This window comes from Falco punctatus, assembly GCF_963210335.1.
Source record: "Falco punctatus genome assembly, chromosome: 4".
Classification (NCBI taxonomy): Eukaryota; Metazoa; Chordata; class Aves; order Falconiformes; family Falconidae; genus Falco; species Falco punctatus.
In genome coordinates this window covers 78,822,788-78,843,007 of record NC_137583.1, presented here as the reverse complement: position 1 = coordinate 78,843,007, position 20,220 = coordinate 78,822,788, and the positions used below count along the sequence as shown (strand labels likewise).

General features: G+C 43.0%; 1 protein-coding gene across 4 annotated transcripts in view; it reads right to left on the bottom strand.

Annotated features, from left to right (window-relative positions):
- Positions 1-19,612, bottom strand: part of GLCCI1 (glucocorticoid induced 1) — a 58,226-nt gene extending 38,614 nt beyond the window's left edge. Inside the window, exon 1 of one of the 4 annotated variants that reach the window (XM_080386752.1) lies at positions 18,686-19,612. In XM_080386752.1, coding sequence (XP_080242878.1) covers positions 18,686-19,142 — 457 coding nt within the window. In that variant the 5' untranslated portion in view covers positions 19,143-19,612. The remainder of the gene's footprint in view (positions 1-18,685) is intronic. The other 3 variants (XM_080386753.1, XM_080386750.1, XM_080386751.1) reach the window with 3 other exon arrangements.
- Between the last annotated feature and the right edge of the window lie 608 nt (positions 19,613-20,220).

Sequence of the window (20,220 nt, the reverse complement as noted above, 5' to 3'; positions counted from 1 at the left end):
CTTATCTGTAAATCAAATCCCTGCAATTTCAAACAGACCTATCCTCATAGGATTCCAATTGTGACAAATTTACATTTGAGAAATATTTTTGCACTATTATAAGGAGCCTGAAATCCAAAATAAAGGTGACAAATTTTAAACATGAAACCAGTATTTACATTTGCACTGAAACACAAGTGTACCTTAAGGGTGCATGCATACCTACAAAACATTCTTCCAGCCTTCACTGTCATGCAATGGCACAAGGCTACTCTCTCATGTAGCCTGAGTTTTGAAAATTTCTCCAAAGGCTCTGTTCACTAAATATACGTATAACACGGAAAAAACTTATCAGGAATTTGTTAAACATGTAAGTAGCTAAGTATGTTCTAAAAAAAGAGCTTTTACAACAAGTTAGACACCATGCAAAGACAAAGTGGTAAAACAATGTCTGAAAATGAGGACATAAGGACTAAGCACACTTTTGCAAACTTTAAATTTAAAAAGCCTGCTGCAAAACAACCCCAACAAAATACAAGCCCAAACCACACAAGTAAAATATATACAACCAGAGATTGAACTAAGGTCAGTGTCTTGTTCTACACTGAGAAGGCAGGCAACTGCAATCCCAACATTAATAACTCCACATAACTCCATTACAACTAACTACCACCAGAAGTTACTACATTTATATTTCTCCATGGCCATCTTGGAAGCAGACTGCAGGACACTGTCAAACCCTAAAGCCAAGAAAAAAAAAGTTCAAGATGCACTCTTGTAAGTCCATACTACTCTTCAGTACTTCTTTGAATTACAGGAAACAAACCACTCCTCAACTGCACAAACCAATCCAAGTTAATGCTAATTTCATGTCAACTCTATTCCATTGTTGTCTGCGCTCCTTCCACCTACTTGGAGCTGGCATGCTCACAGATGTGTGAACCCACCTAGCAGAGTGATTTACTGAGTTAAAGAAAATTAAAATGTACCCTCCAAAGAACATAAATACATGGTTTTCCTCATTACAGGCAGAACTGGCATAATATAATGGGCAGAAACAACCACAGGAGAGCCAGAGGGAACAGGGCTGTAGCAGTGTCGAGGTCTGTTCAGTAGCAATTTCTGCTCTCACCCTTTTATGATATATCCTTAGGTCATAAAAAATAAAAGAGAAAGGATTTGCAAGCATGAAAATTGAAGGAACTTTTTTACAAATTAGCATTTGACAAACTGTCTTGTACAGTAATATACTTAAAGATGACAGGATGCCACAGAGAGCAGCATTGAACTGGACCACAACAGTGGTGGCTCAGATCAGCTTAAACAGTTTTCTAAATATTAAAACTGCTCTCAGGATTTCTTTCTTAATTTTGCTTTTCTCACCTCACTACTCCTCCGGTCCAAATCACTTTCTCCAGATGGAAACCTCATGCTCCAGTTTTCTCACAGAAGCAAAAGAAACAAAACAAAACAAAAAGAAGCAGCAAGTACCATCTGACATCTGAAGCATTGCAACAGCTCCTGAAGTTAGCCAACAGACTTCAGCATTCAGAAAGGCTTCATCGATACCCAGAAACTTCTAAAATTACAGACTGATTTTACCCAAGTTTCAGACTATACCTCATCTGACAGTATCAAAGTGTATATGAATGGATTTTACTACAGCAGTAAGTCAAAATGATTGTTGTCTTCCTCAGAGATGTGTGACATACTTCACAAGGAGCTCAGCTCTACCTCCAGAACAAGTAAACTTAGCAACACAGCACTTAAGCAACCTGAAAAATTTAGCTAGAAATTACGAAAGCAAGATGTATGCTCACAGGAAGCCAAAATACCTCATGTGTTATTTTAAATACACCAAGTTTTAATGACATGTATTTAAAGGCTATCGCTACACATTTCCAGATACAAATCATGTTACGCAAAATGACACAAGGGTCCATCTGAATACTACAGCTGGTGAAATTCGGCATGATCCTACCTCCCAGCAGGAATCAACTAAAATAAACTGCATGAAATCATGAAATTATGGTTCTGCATGCTGCATCGAGAGCCAAAAGAATTCTAGTTATACCACCTAGATTGACAGAAAAAAGGTTTCCATTCCTCTGCCAGCAAAACGTAATAAGGTAAGAGACTAACACATGACAGCTCTTTTGAAAAGGACATAGGGCTCAAACAAAACCATCTGCTACAACTCTAAAATGAAGAGATTGCCTTCCCATCCAACAGAGGCAGCTAACCTGCACATAATCTCAAAGCCATGTTCACAGTCCATTTTAGCTTAAATAATGCTTTCGGCCATGCGTGCAATGAGGAAAATCACCTGCAGCACAAGAGCAAAATTGACAGCTAGCATTGGTACCATTATAAAAACTGCTTCAGCTAAATCCACCAGAGCTCATCTGTCAGCATCTTTTCTTCACATCTCTCTTTCAGCCGTTAGCAGATGCAGTTCAAATTTGGCCAAAACTTTTCCATTCACATCCTTGCATGGATATATCCAGCTTTAAGAGGCTAAAATTATCAAGAGAACTTCTCAGATGACACAGATTCCTCTCGAGTTGAGTGAAAAACATGAAATAAAAATAAAATTCATTCTTTCCTAAAACTAGGAGTATTAATATCATCATCTCACTATTGATGTCAGCTGTGACACTCTCCTGCCAAAAGGCTAGACAACATTCTTACAGTAGTAACTTCATTTTTTTTCTTGAAAGTTCATCTATAACTGAAACTCTTTACCCAAGACAGCCAAGTCATGACACCATAAAATATCAGCACTAAATTCCCCCACAAAGTTTCATGAAACATTGTCCTCAGTTCAGTTGCTGGCATCCTGCAGAATCTTCTGGTTCACCTTCAGAGCTACTAGTGAAATGAGACCCAAGCTTACATCTCATCTGTTCCTAAGAAATTTCAGATTTTACCTAGGAAATAAATACTAAATTCAAAAGAATTTTCTCAAAAAATACCAAAGACTCTTGAAAGGACTCACTTTGATGGATAACCTAGTCTGCCTAAGACTCTTTTCAAGAGTCCCAAAGTCAAAGTTCTAGTCTGGCTCAAAGGAGACACAGAATAGATATCACATTATGAAGGAGTAACAGATATTTCTAGGCCATTTCTACAACAGATTTACAACAATCTACAAAAACAATGATTCAGATGTGCCTATATCAATGTCTTAAATAATGAAGTACATGGGAACGCAGCTTGGGAAATCAGAAAATAGAAATGGAAAGCTGAATTTTAAGGAATGGTGACCCACGATGACTACTAAGAATGATGGCTCAGCACTTAGGTCATGGTTACCACAGCAGTAGCTGCTGCTACTTACTGCTCCATACATATCTAGTCAAAAGTCCCCTCTTCTGTTACATCTTCTACAAGCACGGAAAGCAATACCCCTGCTCATGCTTGCTTCTGACAATGATCCTTTAAGTACTACAGAGGTAGACTTTCAGATACAAGAACAGTCTCTGAAGAGTCTGGTCAAGGGTTCATTTGACTTTTTAAGTAAGTATATAGTGATATTGTACTGATTCCTGAATATGTATTTGATAGGTCTTTCCTGCTCTGATTATGTAGGTAGATGGCCAAACTGGTACATGTTTATTTTCAGAATCTGCCTCTGACTTTGCGAGGAAAAAGATGGAATAATGGGGATTTAGAAGCCACTCCAAAAAAATATTTCAGTCTTCATTCTCAAGAAGACTTTCCTCTTGTAATTTGAGCTAAAATCTCTTAAGAAAAAGATTAACAAGGGATTTGGGATACCTAGAAGTTTTACTCCACAAGATAGATCTATTGGCCTAAAAGACACTTCTCAGTTGCCGGTGAGTGACGGACCTGTTTCTGACCCAATCTGCAAAGTGGCTGAATGACTGACTGCATCAACAGTTTAGAGCGGTACAGAACAACAAAGAGTATACTGTTTGCCATGTACTGTTCATACAAAACAACAAAACAGGATTTCGAATAGCAACATAAAAACCCCAACACCTTAATATGCAACTGAACAGGAAAAAATATGAAGTTACTGCACTTTTCCTTCAATAATTTCAAATTAAACAGGTTAATAACTTTAACCAAAGCAAAATACTAGCTTTTCCAAACATTTAAAATGCAGTTCAGTGTTTTGCTACTAAAAGGATATTTCTAAGAGGACATAATAAGAGACAGTCATCTTAAGTTACCTTCTGACAGATCTCTAAAAATACTGTATGTTCAGTTCCATAAAACATGTCTTCATTATGTGCACCACACTGTTGTATCAATTTCAGAAATTATTCCCAAGTTTCAGTTTTTAGAAATCAAGACAGAGGATGACTAAAAATGAAAGGGGGTGTGTGTGTGACATTCTGAAGTAACTACTCTGATCAGACTGACAATCGATTAATTTCTTCTCATTTTCCGTTAACACTGAAGTGACCAACAAAAAGGCACGGAACAGCACCATAACCTAACCAAGGCTCCAACAACCAAACTGAACAAGCAGTAAGCAGCCCACTTCATGAGATCTGAAATCTTTCCAGAGACCCAGGTCCATGAATGTGCTTTCTACACCCAAGATTCTTCAGGGGAGGAAGAAGGGACAGGGAAGAGGGGAAAGACTCTTCTACATGGCTCATATTACAGTCTGGTAGTCAGGGCAAATTCAGTTTTGTACCTGACGAGGCTTACGAGAACTAAACTGCATGAAACAGCAAGTCTATGAATACAAGAGGTAGCCTGTACTGGGAAAACAAATCGTCACGGAAACGTGTTGCTTGCTCTTTCCAAGGGAAACTGTAGACAAAGACCCACAGTAAGAGGTTTGAGTATCAACCATACTGAGTTATCTTTTATAGTCATGACTAAGCCATCTAGAAGGGGAAGAGGTCTTCTGATTAGTCACTGAATCCAACAGGTAGATCAAGGCATTGCCTTCCATCAAGGAGGTTTTATGCATGACTCATCGAGGACATACAGCTCTACTCACCTAACTGCACAGGAACACACTGCACTGGGCTAGGCTATAGATATGCGGACGAACAGATCAATTAATCTGTAGGCACAAGAATTTCATTGAACGTACAGTTGACTCAAAATCTTGGTTGCCTACGCATATATGTTGAAACACCTTCTCTGCCTCACACCCCTATTCCACCAAACTGCAGGTCAAGTAAAATGTGACTACACGTATCTTTCAGAAGTCAGATTTTGTTCAGAGCAAAACTCCCCTGCTTAAAATCAACATTATCCTTGGAGATCAAGCATAGAAAGAATGCTCTAATATCAGGAAGAAAAGTAAACAAACTATAAGGAAGAAAGTTTCAGCCCTCTAAAGCTAATTTATTCTTCTAACAAAGATTACTGCTGGCATGTATAGGACCTATATACAAAAGATGAAGCATTTAGTATCACAAAAGCCTGCTTTGTTAACAGATGTAACCTACAAGTTTGCACTCTAACAGGACACCAGGTAGGTAAAACACTAATTCCAAACCTTTCAGATTTTTAAGTAGTTTACATTTTTAAAACATATTTTTCTTTTTAAGGTTATTATTTCAAACTTACACAAATACCTAAACATAGCATCATTTAATAAAAGTATCTAAAAAAATCTTCCTACTTTAAAAAGTTAAAACAAAACTGATTTGAGCACAGCAGCTAAATACTTCGGAAAAAGAGCACATTGAAACACACAACCATCCACTGACTCTTGTGTACTCCTGCAGGTACAGAGAATTTTCTTCATTTTAGTTCATTAATTTATATCTGTTGAATGATAAATTTATCCAATATTCAAAAATTAACTGGGAGAAAAAAAATGCACTAAAGCTGTTGGGTTTTTTCTTCCAGTATATTAATAATTAAAATCTTGAAGGAAAAAAACTTAAAAAATCAGAACGTATGATTGACCATTTTCACAATCAAAATACACAGAGAACTGTAACCAATGCACAGTGGGCGACTATACGATGCCATTGTAACAATCATCAATGACCAGAGACAGAAAGCACTCTCCTAATTAGAGCTAATTATATTAAACAACAATTTTTATTTCTGAAAAAAAAACCAAACCTGAGAAATAGAAATGTAAAACAAGATTAAATCTGATTTTTTAAGATCAGGCTGCTGAACTTTTCTGATTAAATACATCATCTTTTCATTATCAGTTAAGTCACAGAAACAAAGGACTAGAAACAACTTCCTAACTCAGGAGCCGAGTTCTCAGCCATCACTGACAAAACATACATAATCACTTAAAAACATATGACAAACTAGTCTTACAGCACCTGAGTATTCTGGCCGCATGATTCCTACTGGAAAAATGATACAGGAAGATATTTTTTTTCTGATAGATTCAAGTTTTCCGTATAAACATTCCCATTGTCAAATCAATCCACCCATTCACGTCCTAACACTAACTTACAGTTCTTCCTCCCCACCTCTCCACTGCTTTTCCTGCTCACCTGGATTCAAGGAAAGCAACTGTATTTTTATTCAGTAATTTTTTATTTTTATCATTGCATGGTTAAACCCCTAACCTAGCAGTTGTCCTCTGAATCTGCTTCAGTCTGATTCTGCCTTTCTTAAACCATGGAGCACCAAAGCCGCAGTATCCCAGCTGAGGCCTCAGCAGGCCCCTGTGTGGCAAGTTGCTCATTTGTGCGAGACCTGACCTGTGCCCAGTACTTATTCAGTCACTTCATGTGGGCAGTTTAGAGATCCCACCATCACCCAACTCTACCCCTCCAGCACTTTGAAATTACATGCTCCCCCTTACAGCAAAAGATATTCTGCTCAAGTACAACCTCACATACATAAACCTCCATTTTTTATTATTTCAATTCCCAAGGTCCTTCAACTCTTCTTGCATAATCTTCCTGCATACTCATTAAACCTCTCAAAATTCATCAACTGTTTCATCACCCTAATTTTCAAATTTGCCTAAGCAGATAAAATCTACTTCCCGCCTAGAAAATCGGTTCTCTTATCAAAACCATCAGGTTAGCATGACACAATCTGGAAAGCTCATTTTGCACTTTAACATTTCTCCCTGCTTTCCACCATCCCTTAGAATTTCTTTCAAAGTTTCACCTATAGCTTAAATTAGACAAATAGATCTCTATATTATGACCTAGACTCAACATTTTTCACCTTTCAAAAGCATCAGCATCCTATCTACTATACTTGGGGATCTAATCTCAATTGGTGTCACCATTCAGGAGCTCACCTTAGAAATCTGAAGGCAAGCATGAACTTCTGAGTAGGCTTTTCTAGAATCCCACAATGAAGATCACTGAATTGACTTTATTAAAATATGCAATCTGTATTTATTCTAGTCTTGGTAATTCCCAACTACAAATTACCCTCTCCATTATTATTTTTTTAATCTTCCTGGGTTAAAAAAATTACTGTCCTTATTGAAAGCTGATACTTCATCCCAGTGAGCACAAAGCATTGAATAATTATCTGTGCCGTTTCCTCTGAGATTTTTGCACTACTCCTTGGACTTGATTTTGAAACCATACATCCCAGCATATCAGCCTCATATCATACTTAATCTCTTTTTTCTTAGTACCAAATGGCTGCAACTGCTTTTTCCTTATTTTTCTGTTTGTGTGTTTTTACTGTCTGTCTTAAAACATGCAAAATCTAAGTTTGTTCGGGTTTTAACAATTCTCAGCTAAGATTCACTTTTTTATTGATAATGTGACATTCTTTTTTTTAGTTTTTCCTGCTGTTTCTTGCAGGCTTACTGCTTATTCCTAACAGCCTTTCTGAGACATGTCCACGAAATCAGATCACATCCTTGAGTTTTTCTCATGTCTGAAAGATTCCAATAGTGTTAACTTTTTTCATTAAAACAGATTCTCTCCATGTTCAAGTCAGAGAAACGCTGTTTAGCCAAGTTATCAAACTATTTCCTTCTAAAATCTGACACTTTACTTTGGATTTAAAAATTTTAGAACATACTTCTATGTAGGATTTTCTGCTTTGCTGTATATGCATGTAAACTTGCATGATTAAAAAAGGCCTAGCTGTAGAAAACATGTAATATTTATTGTATATACAGTGCCAGCACACCCATTTCTTCTGCTTCCCCCAAATTTTGAGTTGTCAGACGTGGTAATAACCTCCAATGTGGCCGAACTCAGTTATTACTATAATTCTTGCAGTCAAGAGATTTCCCTGCATCCTCCAACTTCATATAAAAGGTTACACACACCACTAAATAAAATCGCAAGAGACTGATCATCTTTATAGGCTAACTCTTTCTTTGGAATAAATTCAGGTAGATGTATACAACAGTTTCAAAAATTAGTATTTTAACCAAAATATAGACTGCACACTTCAGTACAACTTGGTTCGAAAGCATGAGCATCTCTCTCTCTCTACAGTAATGCCCAAAAGTTATTTGGATCTTCAGTGTGGACAACCTCTTCAGTTGAGTAAGTGTCTCTGGTCATTTCCTTGTATGGATGCTTCTCAAATACACATTACTTTTAAACACACATGAGTTAACTACATTTCTGCCCATGAGAAATTCTTCTCTTTCAGATTAGGACTTCTTCTGTTCCCCTTGAAAAGAACATCAAGTATTTCAAATGTATTTTATGGTTTCTTTGTGGGGGAAGAAAACATTGCAAAGATTATTATCCAGGGCAGGGTATCTGGTACAACAAGGGAGCCGCTGAAGGTGAAATACCACAGAAATCAGAGTACAAGAGAAAGGATGAGTCAGGGTATTCCGCTATCAATTGCCACAATAAGCAAACACAGCTAACAGTTAAGAATGAAAATTTTAAGGCCTTGAACAGATATTTACTTCTGTGAAGACAGTTTCCCCTTTAACCTGGCAGCTTCCCAAGTACTGTGGAAACGCAAGTCTCATACTGCATTCTTCAGCAGTTAGTATTTTTAGAGTCACACTGTTCAAAACCTGTTCTAGGACACTCAGCATAAATCTGGGTTCAATTTTAGTGAGCAAGTCAACTCTCCCATTACTTTGAAAAACAGAAAGTGAAGGTATCATGTATAACAAAGATTTTTTAATAATAATACATGACACACTGGATATGGAGGTATAACAACTAACTGCACAGAGTCAACACTGCAAAGCCACTTGGGTTTTGCAATGTACTTTCCCATGGCTCCAGACTCCGGAAAGACTGATTAGCTAACCCATGGGTGTAGTTGGGTCTGCATAGCAAGGTTTTGGTAGCAGGAGGGCTACAAGGGTGGCTTCTGTGAGAAGATGCCAGAAGCTTCCCCCATGCCCAATGGAGCCAGTGCCAGCCGGCTCCAAGATGGACCCACCGCTGCTCAAGGCTGAGCTAATCAGCAATGGTGGTAGCACCTCTGGGACAGCGTGTTTAAGATGGGGGAATAAAAAATACTTGTGCCAGCAGGAGAGACAAGTGAGACTATGTGAGAGCAACAGCTCTGCAGACACCAAGGCCAGAGGAAAAGCAGGGGCAAGAGGAGCTCCAGGTGCCGGAGCAGAGATTCCCCAGTAGCTCCTGGTGAAGCCCGTGGTGAGGCCTGCAGACCAGGGAGGTCCATGGTGGAACAGATCTCCACCTGCAGCCTGTGGAGAACTCCACACCAGAGCAGGTGGGTGCCCCAAGGAGGCTGTGACCTGTAGGAAGCCCACACTGGAACAAGTTTGCTGGCAGGATTTGTGACCCCCTGGGGGACCCACACTAGATTAGTCTGTTCCTGAAGGACTGCACTCCATGGAAGGGATCCATGCTGGAGCAGTCTGTGAAGAACTGCAGCCCATGGGAAGTTTGCGGAGGGACTGTCTCCCATGAGAGGGACCCCGCAATGGAGCAGGGGAAGAGTGTGAGGAGGAAGGAGTGGCAGAAACAACATATGATGAACTGACCACAACTCCCATTCCCTGTCCCCCTGTGCTGCTCAGGGGGAGGAGGCAGAGAAAGTCTAGAGTGAAATGAAGCCCAGGAAGAAGGGAGGGGTGGGGGGGAAGGTGCTTTCTCTGATTTGAATGGCAATAAATTAAACTAATTTCCCTAACTCGTCTGTTTTGCCCATGACAGCAATAAGTGAATGACTCTCCCCATTCTTATCCTGACCCACAAGCCCTTCATTGTATTTCTCTCCCCTGTCTGGCTGAGGGGGCAGTGATAGAGCAGCTTTGGTGGGCACCTGGCATCCAGCCAGGCTCAAACCACCACAGCGGTGCTGAATTTAAACTGACTCCATGTGCAAGAACTGCACTCACCAAACCCTTCCAGAGCACAGACCACACCACACCGATACCTGCTATAATCATCAGCTTCTTCTAGTCCTGCTTGGCTCATGAACTCCACCACGATGTGCAGAGGACATGGTAGTGTAACCATGTCAAATACCTACAGAGACCCATAGGTCTTGTAAAGCTACTTACTGGCTCCTCCACGCTATGTGTCTCAGTGTCCCGAGTTCTGAGAACACAGTGCAAAATTTTCAAGGTTTATCCAGAAACATTTCTGATCCAGCATGGGTACAAGCACTTCATCTAATGAGACCAACCGTACTGCTATCCCTGCAAACTGTATGTTCATAAACCTGGGCATTTCTGTCACTTCCAAGTAGTTAATGGCTGACTGCATCTCATACTTTGAGGGAGTGGGCTTTGTATTTACAGGCTAATTTCTGCAGACCAGAATTAATAGAATTAGCTAGTGATAGAGTACTGAATAACCAGAATTTGTTTTCTGGTAAGAACACATTATTTCCATATCAGTTTGGTTCCCAAATGCTGACAGTTGTCAACAGATTAGTAGTGGTTTGGGGTTTTTGTTGTTGTGTGCTTTGATTTGGGTTTTTTTTTTTTTTTTAAGTACTGCAGCCTAAGCACCTATATTAAAATGTTCAGTTTTTCTAACAATGAAGCCTTCTTTAAAAATGTAGATATGCAGGTAATCCAGCTAACCAACTTTCACAAAGTGTTTCTATGTCCAGAATAGGCACTATACACCAGAGATTAAAAGGCACAAAACATAAGAATACTCGTTTTGCTATACATTTAAATCTGTTCAGAACCGAGTGGGTACTGTTACATAAAACATTTCCAATAGAGAGATTTATAAACTAAAAAAACTTAAATTCATATAGTTACAGAAATTAATTTCAGGTTTGTAGTATGAATAGCAGTGATCCTGTAATGACTTGTCAAGCCACTTGGATATGAGTGTTAATTCCTGAAATTCAGAAGTGTGTCTACAACTAATCTCCTTGCTTAATGCCTGTGGTGAGAGTTCAGGAAAGGAAGATGAAACTAACCTTGTTCAAACAGGTGACTTGCACTGTTCAGGGAATTGGACACTTGAAAATTATTATGCCAGTTCAGACTAAACCCAGGCAGGGTATGAAGAGAGTATTCTATAGTGGATTTTAGATTATTCAAAAACCATGACGGAACTGCTATTGTACTGTTCTTAGTCACCACTTTTATGAGCAAAACAAGACACATTCTTCCTAAAGAGGAAACAAAGCGAGTATTTTGGGTAGAACTAGTTTCAGGTTGTGCAAAACAAGTGGCATATAAGAACCAGTGCTGTTAATCACTCATTTGTATTTGCTTCAGAGAATAATACTCACTGCTAACAGCTACTCCTCAATTTAACAGTAGCAGCAGTTAAATCCTTACAAACACCAACATCTGTGTCATTGTTTATTGTTAGGGCACATGCAACACTAAATAAGGTCTAACTAATAGAGCATTCTGCATTAAGGTTTCAAAATCCAAGCTTGTAACATTTTATAATACATACTTCCCGGTAGGTTGTCTTTAAAGCAGCAATATCTAATATGGAAAGCTAATTAAGAGCTCTACTACTACAAAAAATTAAAACTTCCCCTCAAAACCATCTTCCATTGACCTAACACCAACTGGTTAGGTTAATCCCCATTTACAAGTTGTGCAGAAAACAGTTATTGCTTGAGTGTAGACACCCACACCTTCTGTGTTACCCCACCCCGTCAGAGAAAGCCAATCTGTTTTTAATAGCGTGACAGTCAACAGTTTGGTAGGACACAGCAGCAGCAGCTAGTAAGAAGTGGTGCAGACACCAAAGGAGCAGGGAAGGTGCAGAGCAGAAAGAACAGGACCAGGGCAGAGGCAGTACTACAGTGCCAGAGAGAGCAGGCCCAGTGTACTCCCCAGCACAGCCCCATGTGGCCTGGCTGGGTTTCCATCCCTGACATGGACTTCCAGTAGCTACATGCCCTCTTCTCTCTTACTAACAGCAGTAGACAGTCCGAGCAGAGTCATCACCACACAGTCCAAGGGGACCATGTAAGGAACAGCTCTGGCCCCTGGTGCATATTCACACAGCTGGGAGAGCTGGGAAGGGCTCCTGACAGAGCATGTATTTCAGTTTCAGCCATGAATGTTTCCATGGACAAGGTCATCCTTCAGAAAAATAAGAGTTGGAAAGCCTGGCCTGCCCTTCGAAAGGATTGGTATTACACACTGTATCTTGATACTCTGTGTGGTATCCATACTGCAGAAGTCTCAAATTGTGATCCCTTTCAGTACCCACCAGCTATTTGCAAGCTTTAGGACTTAATTCCCATTTCAAAAATAGTCATAATACAAATTAGTGGTGGTGAACTTGAGCCGAATCAGGAGGGGGAAAATGAAGAACATAACTGAAAAACCATCTAATTTGGGGCAATAGGTAAATACACACTCAAAATGTAAGCATTAGATTAAGTATAAACACCTACTTTCCTACACTCTAATCTCTGATTCTCCTCATTTTGCAATCGCCCACACCTTAAAAATGGTGACATGAGGGAAAGGCGATAATCTCAGGCTGACAACTCACTGTGGACGTACCCCTTCCAATGATGAGATGTAAATATTATTTTATTTGCCTGAAAATGCCTTAAGCCATTGTTTAGGCACTACAGGTTTACATGGGAGACTGCACTGAGAGAACTCAATGCATTTAAATATTAACATTAAAGCAAGATCATTAACACAGTTAACTATCTCAAGTCTTGAGCAAAGTTTTCTAGTTCTGCATTTTTACTACAGTCCTTTGTTTCATCAATAAAAGATGTTTTTTGTAAAAAATCTAGTTGATATTTAAACCCTACTATATTACCGTTTTTCCTGAATATATGCTAAATCCGTGGAAAACTATCTTGTCAAGCTGGCAGCATTTTTCTCCACTCAAGATCTTGCCAACCAATTTAATAAAGAAACTTTCATTTATCACTGGGGGGGGGGGGGGGCGGGGGGGTGTGACACGGGACACAAACACTATTACCTTCTTCAGATTAAAATAGTTACCTAATTAAGACCCCATTAAAAAAAGTCTTTCAAGTAATTACTTAAACTGAAATGTTCATGAGCATACACTTGATTTCCAATAGGTTTTGCATTGTTACAACTCTTGCTTTCAAGTTGAGGTTGAACTGAAATTCCAGAATTACTGCATCAGTTTTGTGGTTTTTTTCATTATATCTACAGTAGTAACATAAAGCCCATTTTAAAAATAACTAGCTTTCCACTGTGAATTTTAGCAACTCATTATGTATCAGTATATACTTGGCAAACACTGAGTTTTTCATAAGAATCCAAGACACAGTCCCTTGATCTACCCTCACTGCATTTTAAGATACACTTCAAGAACCTCTATTCACCCCACCACCATGGGAAAGAAATGGACAAAACACAGGAACCATGAATTTCAGAAACCCAATTTCAGTATCAGCCACTGTTTTACTATGCATGAATGCTGGCAAGCAACTTCAGTTTAGCCATATGTAACACTAACACTTGCTTACATCCAAAGAATAAGAATTAAAGATCAGGCAGTTATTTTAAATAGAGATATATGTATACTTTATAAGTTATTTTTTCCAAGGAGCAGGGGGGTGCTTTCTTAATAGCTAATGCCTTGTTATTAAGATTCAATGGAGAAAATACCTGTTTTTCTTTCCTGCAGTTGTTTTAACACCCGATAGAAATTCAATTAATTTGTCTTACGAAACATTTATTAATGACATCTAACGTACTATTCTCATTTACAGTGATGTTAAAACTTGTAACTAAAAAGCCTTTGAGTTCAAGACAACTGATTCAAATTTAACCGATGCTTATTTTCTCCGTATTATAGTCCAATGAAAGCTATTTTGGGAAGAGAGAGGGACAAAGCTGGAGCAAAACTGTTTTGGCCATACAATTATGGGAATACTGCTATTATTCAAGTATCAGGAAATAGGAAGCGTCACAAAAATTACTTCCTTACCTACATTTGTTAGAAATAAAGGAAAGATTTTCTTGCTCTGATATAAATGCTTATGATGTCAAAATATTGGATGGCTTGAATCCAGGATATTAAAATAGTTCTGCCTTTTGAAGTCCGAATTTTGGTTTTTTTTAAATACTGATACCCTTTACAAGTCTAGAGATCAGCAATATTGCCTGTCTTACTCCACTCCTCTATTAGCCTTTTATCTACTAGCGTAACAACAAGTATATATACTTATTACTCAGAACTGGGTTACACAATTGTTTTGCCTCTTTTTTAATTCCTTTCTCTTACTAATGTTGGCAACACTTCAGGAGCTATTTTGGGAAGCAAAAGATATTGGGAACCCTTAACAGCCAAATTGATTACAGTATTTTTCAGATGTCCTTAAAAACTAACCTTTGCTTCCAAAATTCGATATGGAAATAAGCTTGTACTATAAACTATGTAAGTGAGAGTTAGAAAAATATGAGGCATAATATTGCAGTACCACCAGAGTTAACACTAAACAAATTAAAGCATTTTATGACAGCAATACTGAGCCTGAAACATACAGAAGTCATTTACACCTTCTTGAAGACAAAACATCACACACCATGTGAAAAAACAAACTGAACAGGAAACCCACTCATACTTACACAATCCACTTTACCTAATAACAGAAACTACTGATTTCATTCAGGTAAGGCAAAGAAGAGAACAACTTGCTCTTTTTCTGTAAAACATAAGTGTTCACTAGCAAGTTAACATGTTTTGTTTGACCTGTCCATGGGGTTTTTTTTGGATTATTGAATGTTCTTTGTCATAAACCATGCAGCTTCACATTCTGTTGACAGTATGTTTATGTTATCAGAGATGTATCAGTTATATTCCCTCTAAGAAAACCACGTGTTTTTACGTTTAACCAGACACTTTTTACATTGCCAACTCTACAAAACATGAATACAGGCTATAAAAATGTATCTACTAGTAAGGAATACACACATTTTAAAAAGAGGAAAGGAGAAGACTCACACATTGCAGGTTTATCCTACAGTATCAGAAGTTTTTTCCCCTCTTTTTTCCTTTTTTAGCACCTTGAAATTAATATATAGCATTCATGATTTCTCATTCATGCAGTACCAATACTAACTAAATACAAATATTGGCACCTATGGTTTCCTAACAACTACAAATCTCCAAATTTGCCTAAAGAAAACATCATCAAATTCTTGAAAGTTTCAGTTCTCAATACACAAGGTTTTGCTGCAGAACAAAAACATTTATGGCATCCTAGAATGAAGGGAGAGAAAGATGATGATAGGAGAAGAAACAGAGCAGCTGCTTTCATTCATGTAGTGATGTCAATGCCTGCAGTGGTAGTTGCTCTGACCTGTAGAGACTCAAAGCTGGAGTGTTTTCACAGAAATCTGCTTTACAAAAAGAACCTCTGGCAATTCACTAATATTTCCACAGCAGGATAGCCAATTCAAGGAATCTATACCGGAAAAGGCTGAAAGGAGGTGGGGAAGGGGCAGGTGTCTTAAGAAGAGAAAAACATCTATCCATCAGAATCATAAGCAGTCTCCAGCACAAGCGTATTTGTGAAACAACCCAAATCAGACTGCAGAGCCAAAGACAAACAGACCTCCTGCACTGGTGAGAAAAACAACAGGATTACACCTAGAGCCTAAGCTCACATTTTACAGCAGTGGGAAAAGGTTTTGAAAAACTGACAGAAAAACTTGATCAAGCTGCTTTTCCCCCAAGACTTGCATACTGATAACAACTATAAATAGCTGGAGTAGCACATTGTTTAACAAGCCACAGCAAGATGGTCCATGTTTGAAAACAGAACATTCTTTTTCTTCCTCAAGTCCTCCATTATTACTGCAGCAGTCCTCCGGTTCAGCCATCAGTTTTCTATATACTACCATCACCATATAGACTACAAACATCCTTTTTATTATCCGTACATCATGTACTAAAACGCTAAGAACAAGCAGGGAAACAAAGACAAAATCCTGCCCTATGGCATGCAACTATATTCCAAATAGTGTAAAAACAGCTCTAGGTTTTGGGGGGGAAGGGGGTGTGTGTTGGTAACCTTTCTTCATTTGCAGGACTGAAGAAACAGGGTATCTTATTACCCTCGCCTGCTAGAAAATGGTGCCTGTATTTTGGTAAAATAAAGCTGTTGACGTGTGCAATTGTGGTCATTATTAGGGCGATCACGTTGTTTTCATTCATTCATTCAGGATTTGCTAGAGGATGTCAGCTTCTGCAGCAGCAGCTGGCTTGACCTGGAGGAGGGGGAACAAATTTCTCGCAGCGCATACAGATTACAGGGTGCATTTCTTGACAGACCATTTATGATTTTATACATTGCACTCAATTAAACCAAATCAAGCCATGTACGCTGCTAACGTGGTTCACCATGAGGCAAGCTCAAGCAAGTTTAATGACAGAAAAGTCATTCGGTACTAATTTACAGTCTGATTTATTAAGGCTAAAATAGCCCACAGATGAAGAAGCCTGGAACCACTTTCTAAAATTAAAGTTTCCCCTCCAACAAAAATTTAATATGTAATAATAAAATACTTCACAGCTTTGCAGTATTTTTCCCTGCTTGCAGGTAACTGCCCACATTTCTCTCTCTTCAATACACCTTAAGCATAGACCTTTATACACTGCACCACTACAATGTTTTCCTCCAGGTTCCCATAATGAAATAACATCGCTATTCATACGCACCTATTTTTTTCTTTTTGTTTTGCCTAGTTTCCCATTAGCACTTTCCAAAGGTTAAAGAGGGAGGAAAATAAGGAAACCTACATTTAGTACTTCACACAGTAGGAAACACATCTTTAAAATTTTAAGTAGAGCTTGGATGAAGCAAGACCACTGAAGCTCAGTTCCATTTTCAAGCATGCAAAAACTTCTGCATAAACAGATGATCTTTTTGAGTAGTTATAAAGTATCTCTGTTCAGATTACAACACAACCCATTTGGTCATCTGCATAAGCACAGATACTGTATAGGGTAAATTAAATCCACGCATAACTGGCAGGGACATTTTGCTCGTTTGCAAAACATTGCCCATGTCCCAGGATCATTCTGATGACAGATTTGCCAAAGTTACAAATACTACACATTGTAAGGTTTTGCTACACATTACAACGCGGGGCGGGGGGGGGGGGGGGGGGGGGGGGGGGGGTGTAGCAGATTCCACTGCTACAAAACACGTTGGCAACGAACACAGACCACAATTTGCCACAGAAATGAAACACAGTAAGACTTAAGGGACAGAACAAGCCAGGGGTATTGAACCACACTGAACCCAGAAAGAGATGATGTGCGATATCTGATAGCTGCAGCAGGATAACATAAAAAGTGCATTTAGTCCGATTCATTCAGCTGCTGAAGTGATGGGGGAAGGCAGAGGGAGCGGGGGAGGTAAGATGGCCACTGCCACTTTAACACATTCAATAATTTAACAGACAACCTGACGCAGGTTAAGTTGGACTTGCTGGGAATCAATTTTACATTTTAAACTTTACAGGCCTATTTTGGCTACGTTGGGATTTTAATTTTTTTAAAACACAGTCTCAAGGACTCAGTATTGAGTATCACAAGGACTCAGACTGTTATTTGTTTTTAAGCATCTCAATATGGGAATTTCTCTTTTATTTTGGTGTCTCTACCTGAGAACACTACATATTTTAACCCAAGACGTTATAAAAACGCAAGTTTTAAGAAACCGAGCTGTGCAGAAAGGAAGCGCGTCTGAGGTTCGGTTTTCACACACTCGTAAGAACTGGGCTGTGACACCCCAGATACGAGTTTAACCCATTAGCCACCCGCACGACATTATTATTACACCTGTAGACAGGGAAGCGGGTTAGTTTTAGATGCGTCCCCCCATTACCTCCGCTCCCCCAGCCCGTGCCGAGGGGCCGGGGCGCTGCCGCCGGGGCCCCGGCGCCTGCCCTCCGCGGCGGGGCCGGCCGGGCCGGGGGGGCCGCCAGCGGCACCCCAGGGCGGGGGGGCTCGTCCCCGCGCCGCTCCGCCGGGGCGGCACTTCCTCCCGGTGCCGGTGCGGGGGGAGGCCAGGGGTGTTTTTCCAGGCTGGATCTCCACCTCGCCCGAGGAGGTGGATGACATTTAAGAGCTCGCCCCCGTGCCCGGGGGAAGGCGGCGGGACGAGGTGCTTTCGCCCGCCCGGCAGCCCTCCTGGCAGAAGGTTTAGCGCTTACCCTCGCCCCTCCGCCCTGCTGAAGGCTCCCGCCGGGCCGGGCCGCAGTCCCACGGGCTCCCACCCTCTCTGGCCCCGGGGCGGGCCGGGCGCAACCCCACACACGGCGCGGAGCCGAGGCCGGGGGCGCCCGGGGGCAAAGCGGCCTCAGCCCCGCCAGCACCCCCGGGGAAGAGGGACGCCGGCTTATGTCCCGGTGCTTTACCTCTGTACACCGGGGAGCTGGGGCTCCGTCTCTCAGGTGAGCTGCTCCTCCTGCTGCCGCCGCCGCTCTCCGGCGAGCGCCGCTGCCTGCCCTTCACCCTGCCCGGCTCCGCCGCGCCGCCTCCCACCGCCAACGGCGGCGTCGCGCTGGGCGGCGGCGGGCTGCCTCCGCCGCGACCCCCGCCGCCGCCCCCCGGCCCCGTATTGCTGCCCACCGAGGCGGACGGGGACCGGGTCGGGCTGTGCTGGTTGCCCCGCAGGAGCTGGTACGGGACGGTCGCTCGGATGGGCTGGAGCAGCCGGCTGGTCCCCGCCGCACCTCCCCCGGCGCCGTTACCGGGGCCCCCGGCCGTGCCGCCGCCGGCAGTCGGGGAGCCGGCGGCGCCGCGCCTCATCCTCTGCGGCGTGGGCTGGTGGTGGGACGGGGGGGTCTGCGAGGAGCTAGACGAGGAGGACATGGTGGGAGATGCGCAGGACCCTGCGGGTCACTCGCTCCGGCGGCTGCGGGGGGCCCGGGCTCGGCCCCCGGCGCCCCGCATGCACGAGCCACGGGGGGAGGGGGGGAAGGAGGGAGGGGGCGGGGCGGGACAAGCGCTTCACGGCCCGAGGGAGTCTCCGCGCCGCCTGCCCAGCTGCCCCCGGCGCTTCCTATCGGCGACGGCGGCTGCTCCCACGCCAGGCTCTGGCCATCGCTGCCCGCCCCAGCGTCGTGGGCACGGGGGCGCTGCCGAGCCACGCGGCCGCTCACATCGTACAGCGCTGCCGGCTCGGGGCGGCCGGCGGCGGGGCGCGACGAGGGCGCACGCAGCCGGAGGGAGTAGGATGGGGAAAGGGGGAGGCGCTCGCAGCCAGCTCCTGCTCCTGCCCCCGCCAGCGCCCGGCAGCCGCAGCCAGCACCATCCGCTCCCCGCGCCGCCCTGCCTCCGAATGGCAACGCGCAGCCCCGACGCCCGGCCGCGACAGGCAGGGGCGGAAGCACGCGCGCCTATTGGGCGCCACCACCGCGCCAGCGCGGGCTCCATTGCCCAGCGGCCCCGTCGCTCTCCGTTCTCAACCAATGGCAGAGCGGGGCCGCGCGGCGGGGTTGGGGCGGCGCGGCGGGGCGGGCCCGCCGGCGGCGGGGAGGCGGGCTGAGGGAAGTGGGATGTGGCAGGGGCGGGGAGGCGGCCCCGGGGCGCTGGGCCCGCGTGCTGCCCGCGGGGGCGGTGCTGCGCCCGTCGGTGCGGGGAGGGCGGGCGCGCGGCCTGCGCCGGCACGTGGCCCCGGCGCTGTCGGTCTGCGGCGGCCGCTGCGGGGGCCGAGAGGCGGCCTGGCCTGGCCGGGCGGGGCCGCGGGGCCCGTCGCGCTTCTCTCCCGGGGCTGCGGCCCGTTTCTCCCCGCAGAGCTGCCGCCGCCCGGGCGGCCTCCGGGAGGCGCTGCGGTGGGGTGCCCGCGCCGGCGGGGCCAAGGGGGTGGGCAGCTGGGCTGCTTGGCAGGGGGCGGAAAGGGAGAACGGCAGCTCCCGGGCGGCCTGACCCGCGAAGGGGCCAAGATAAG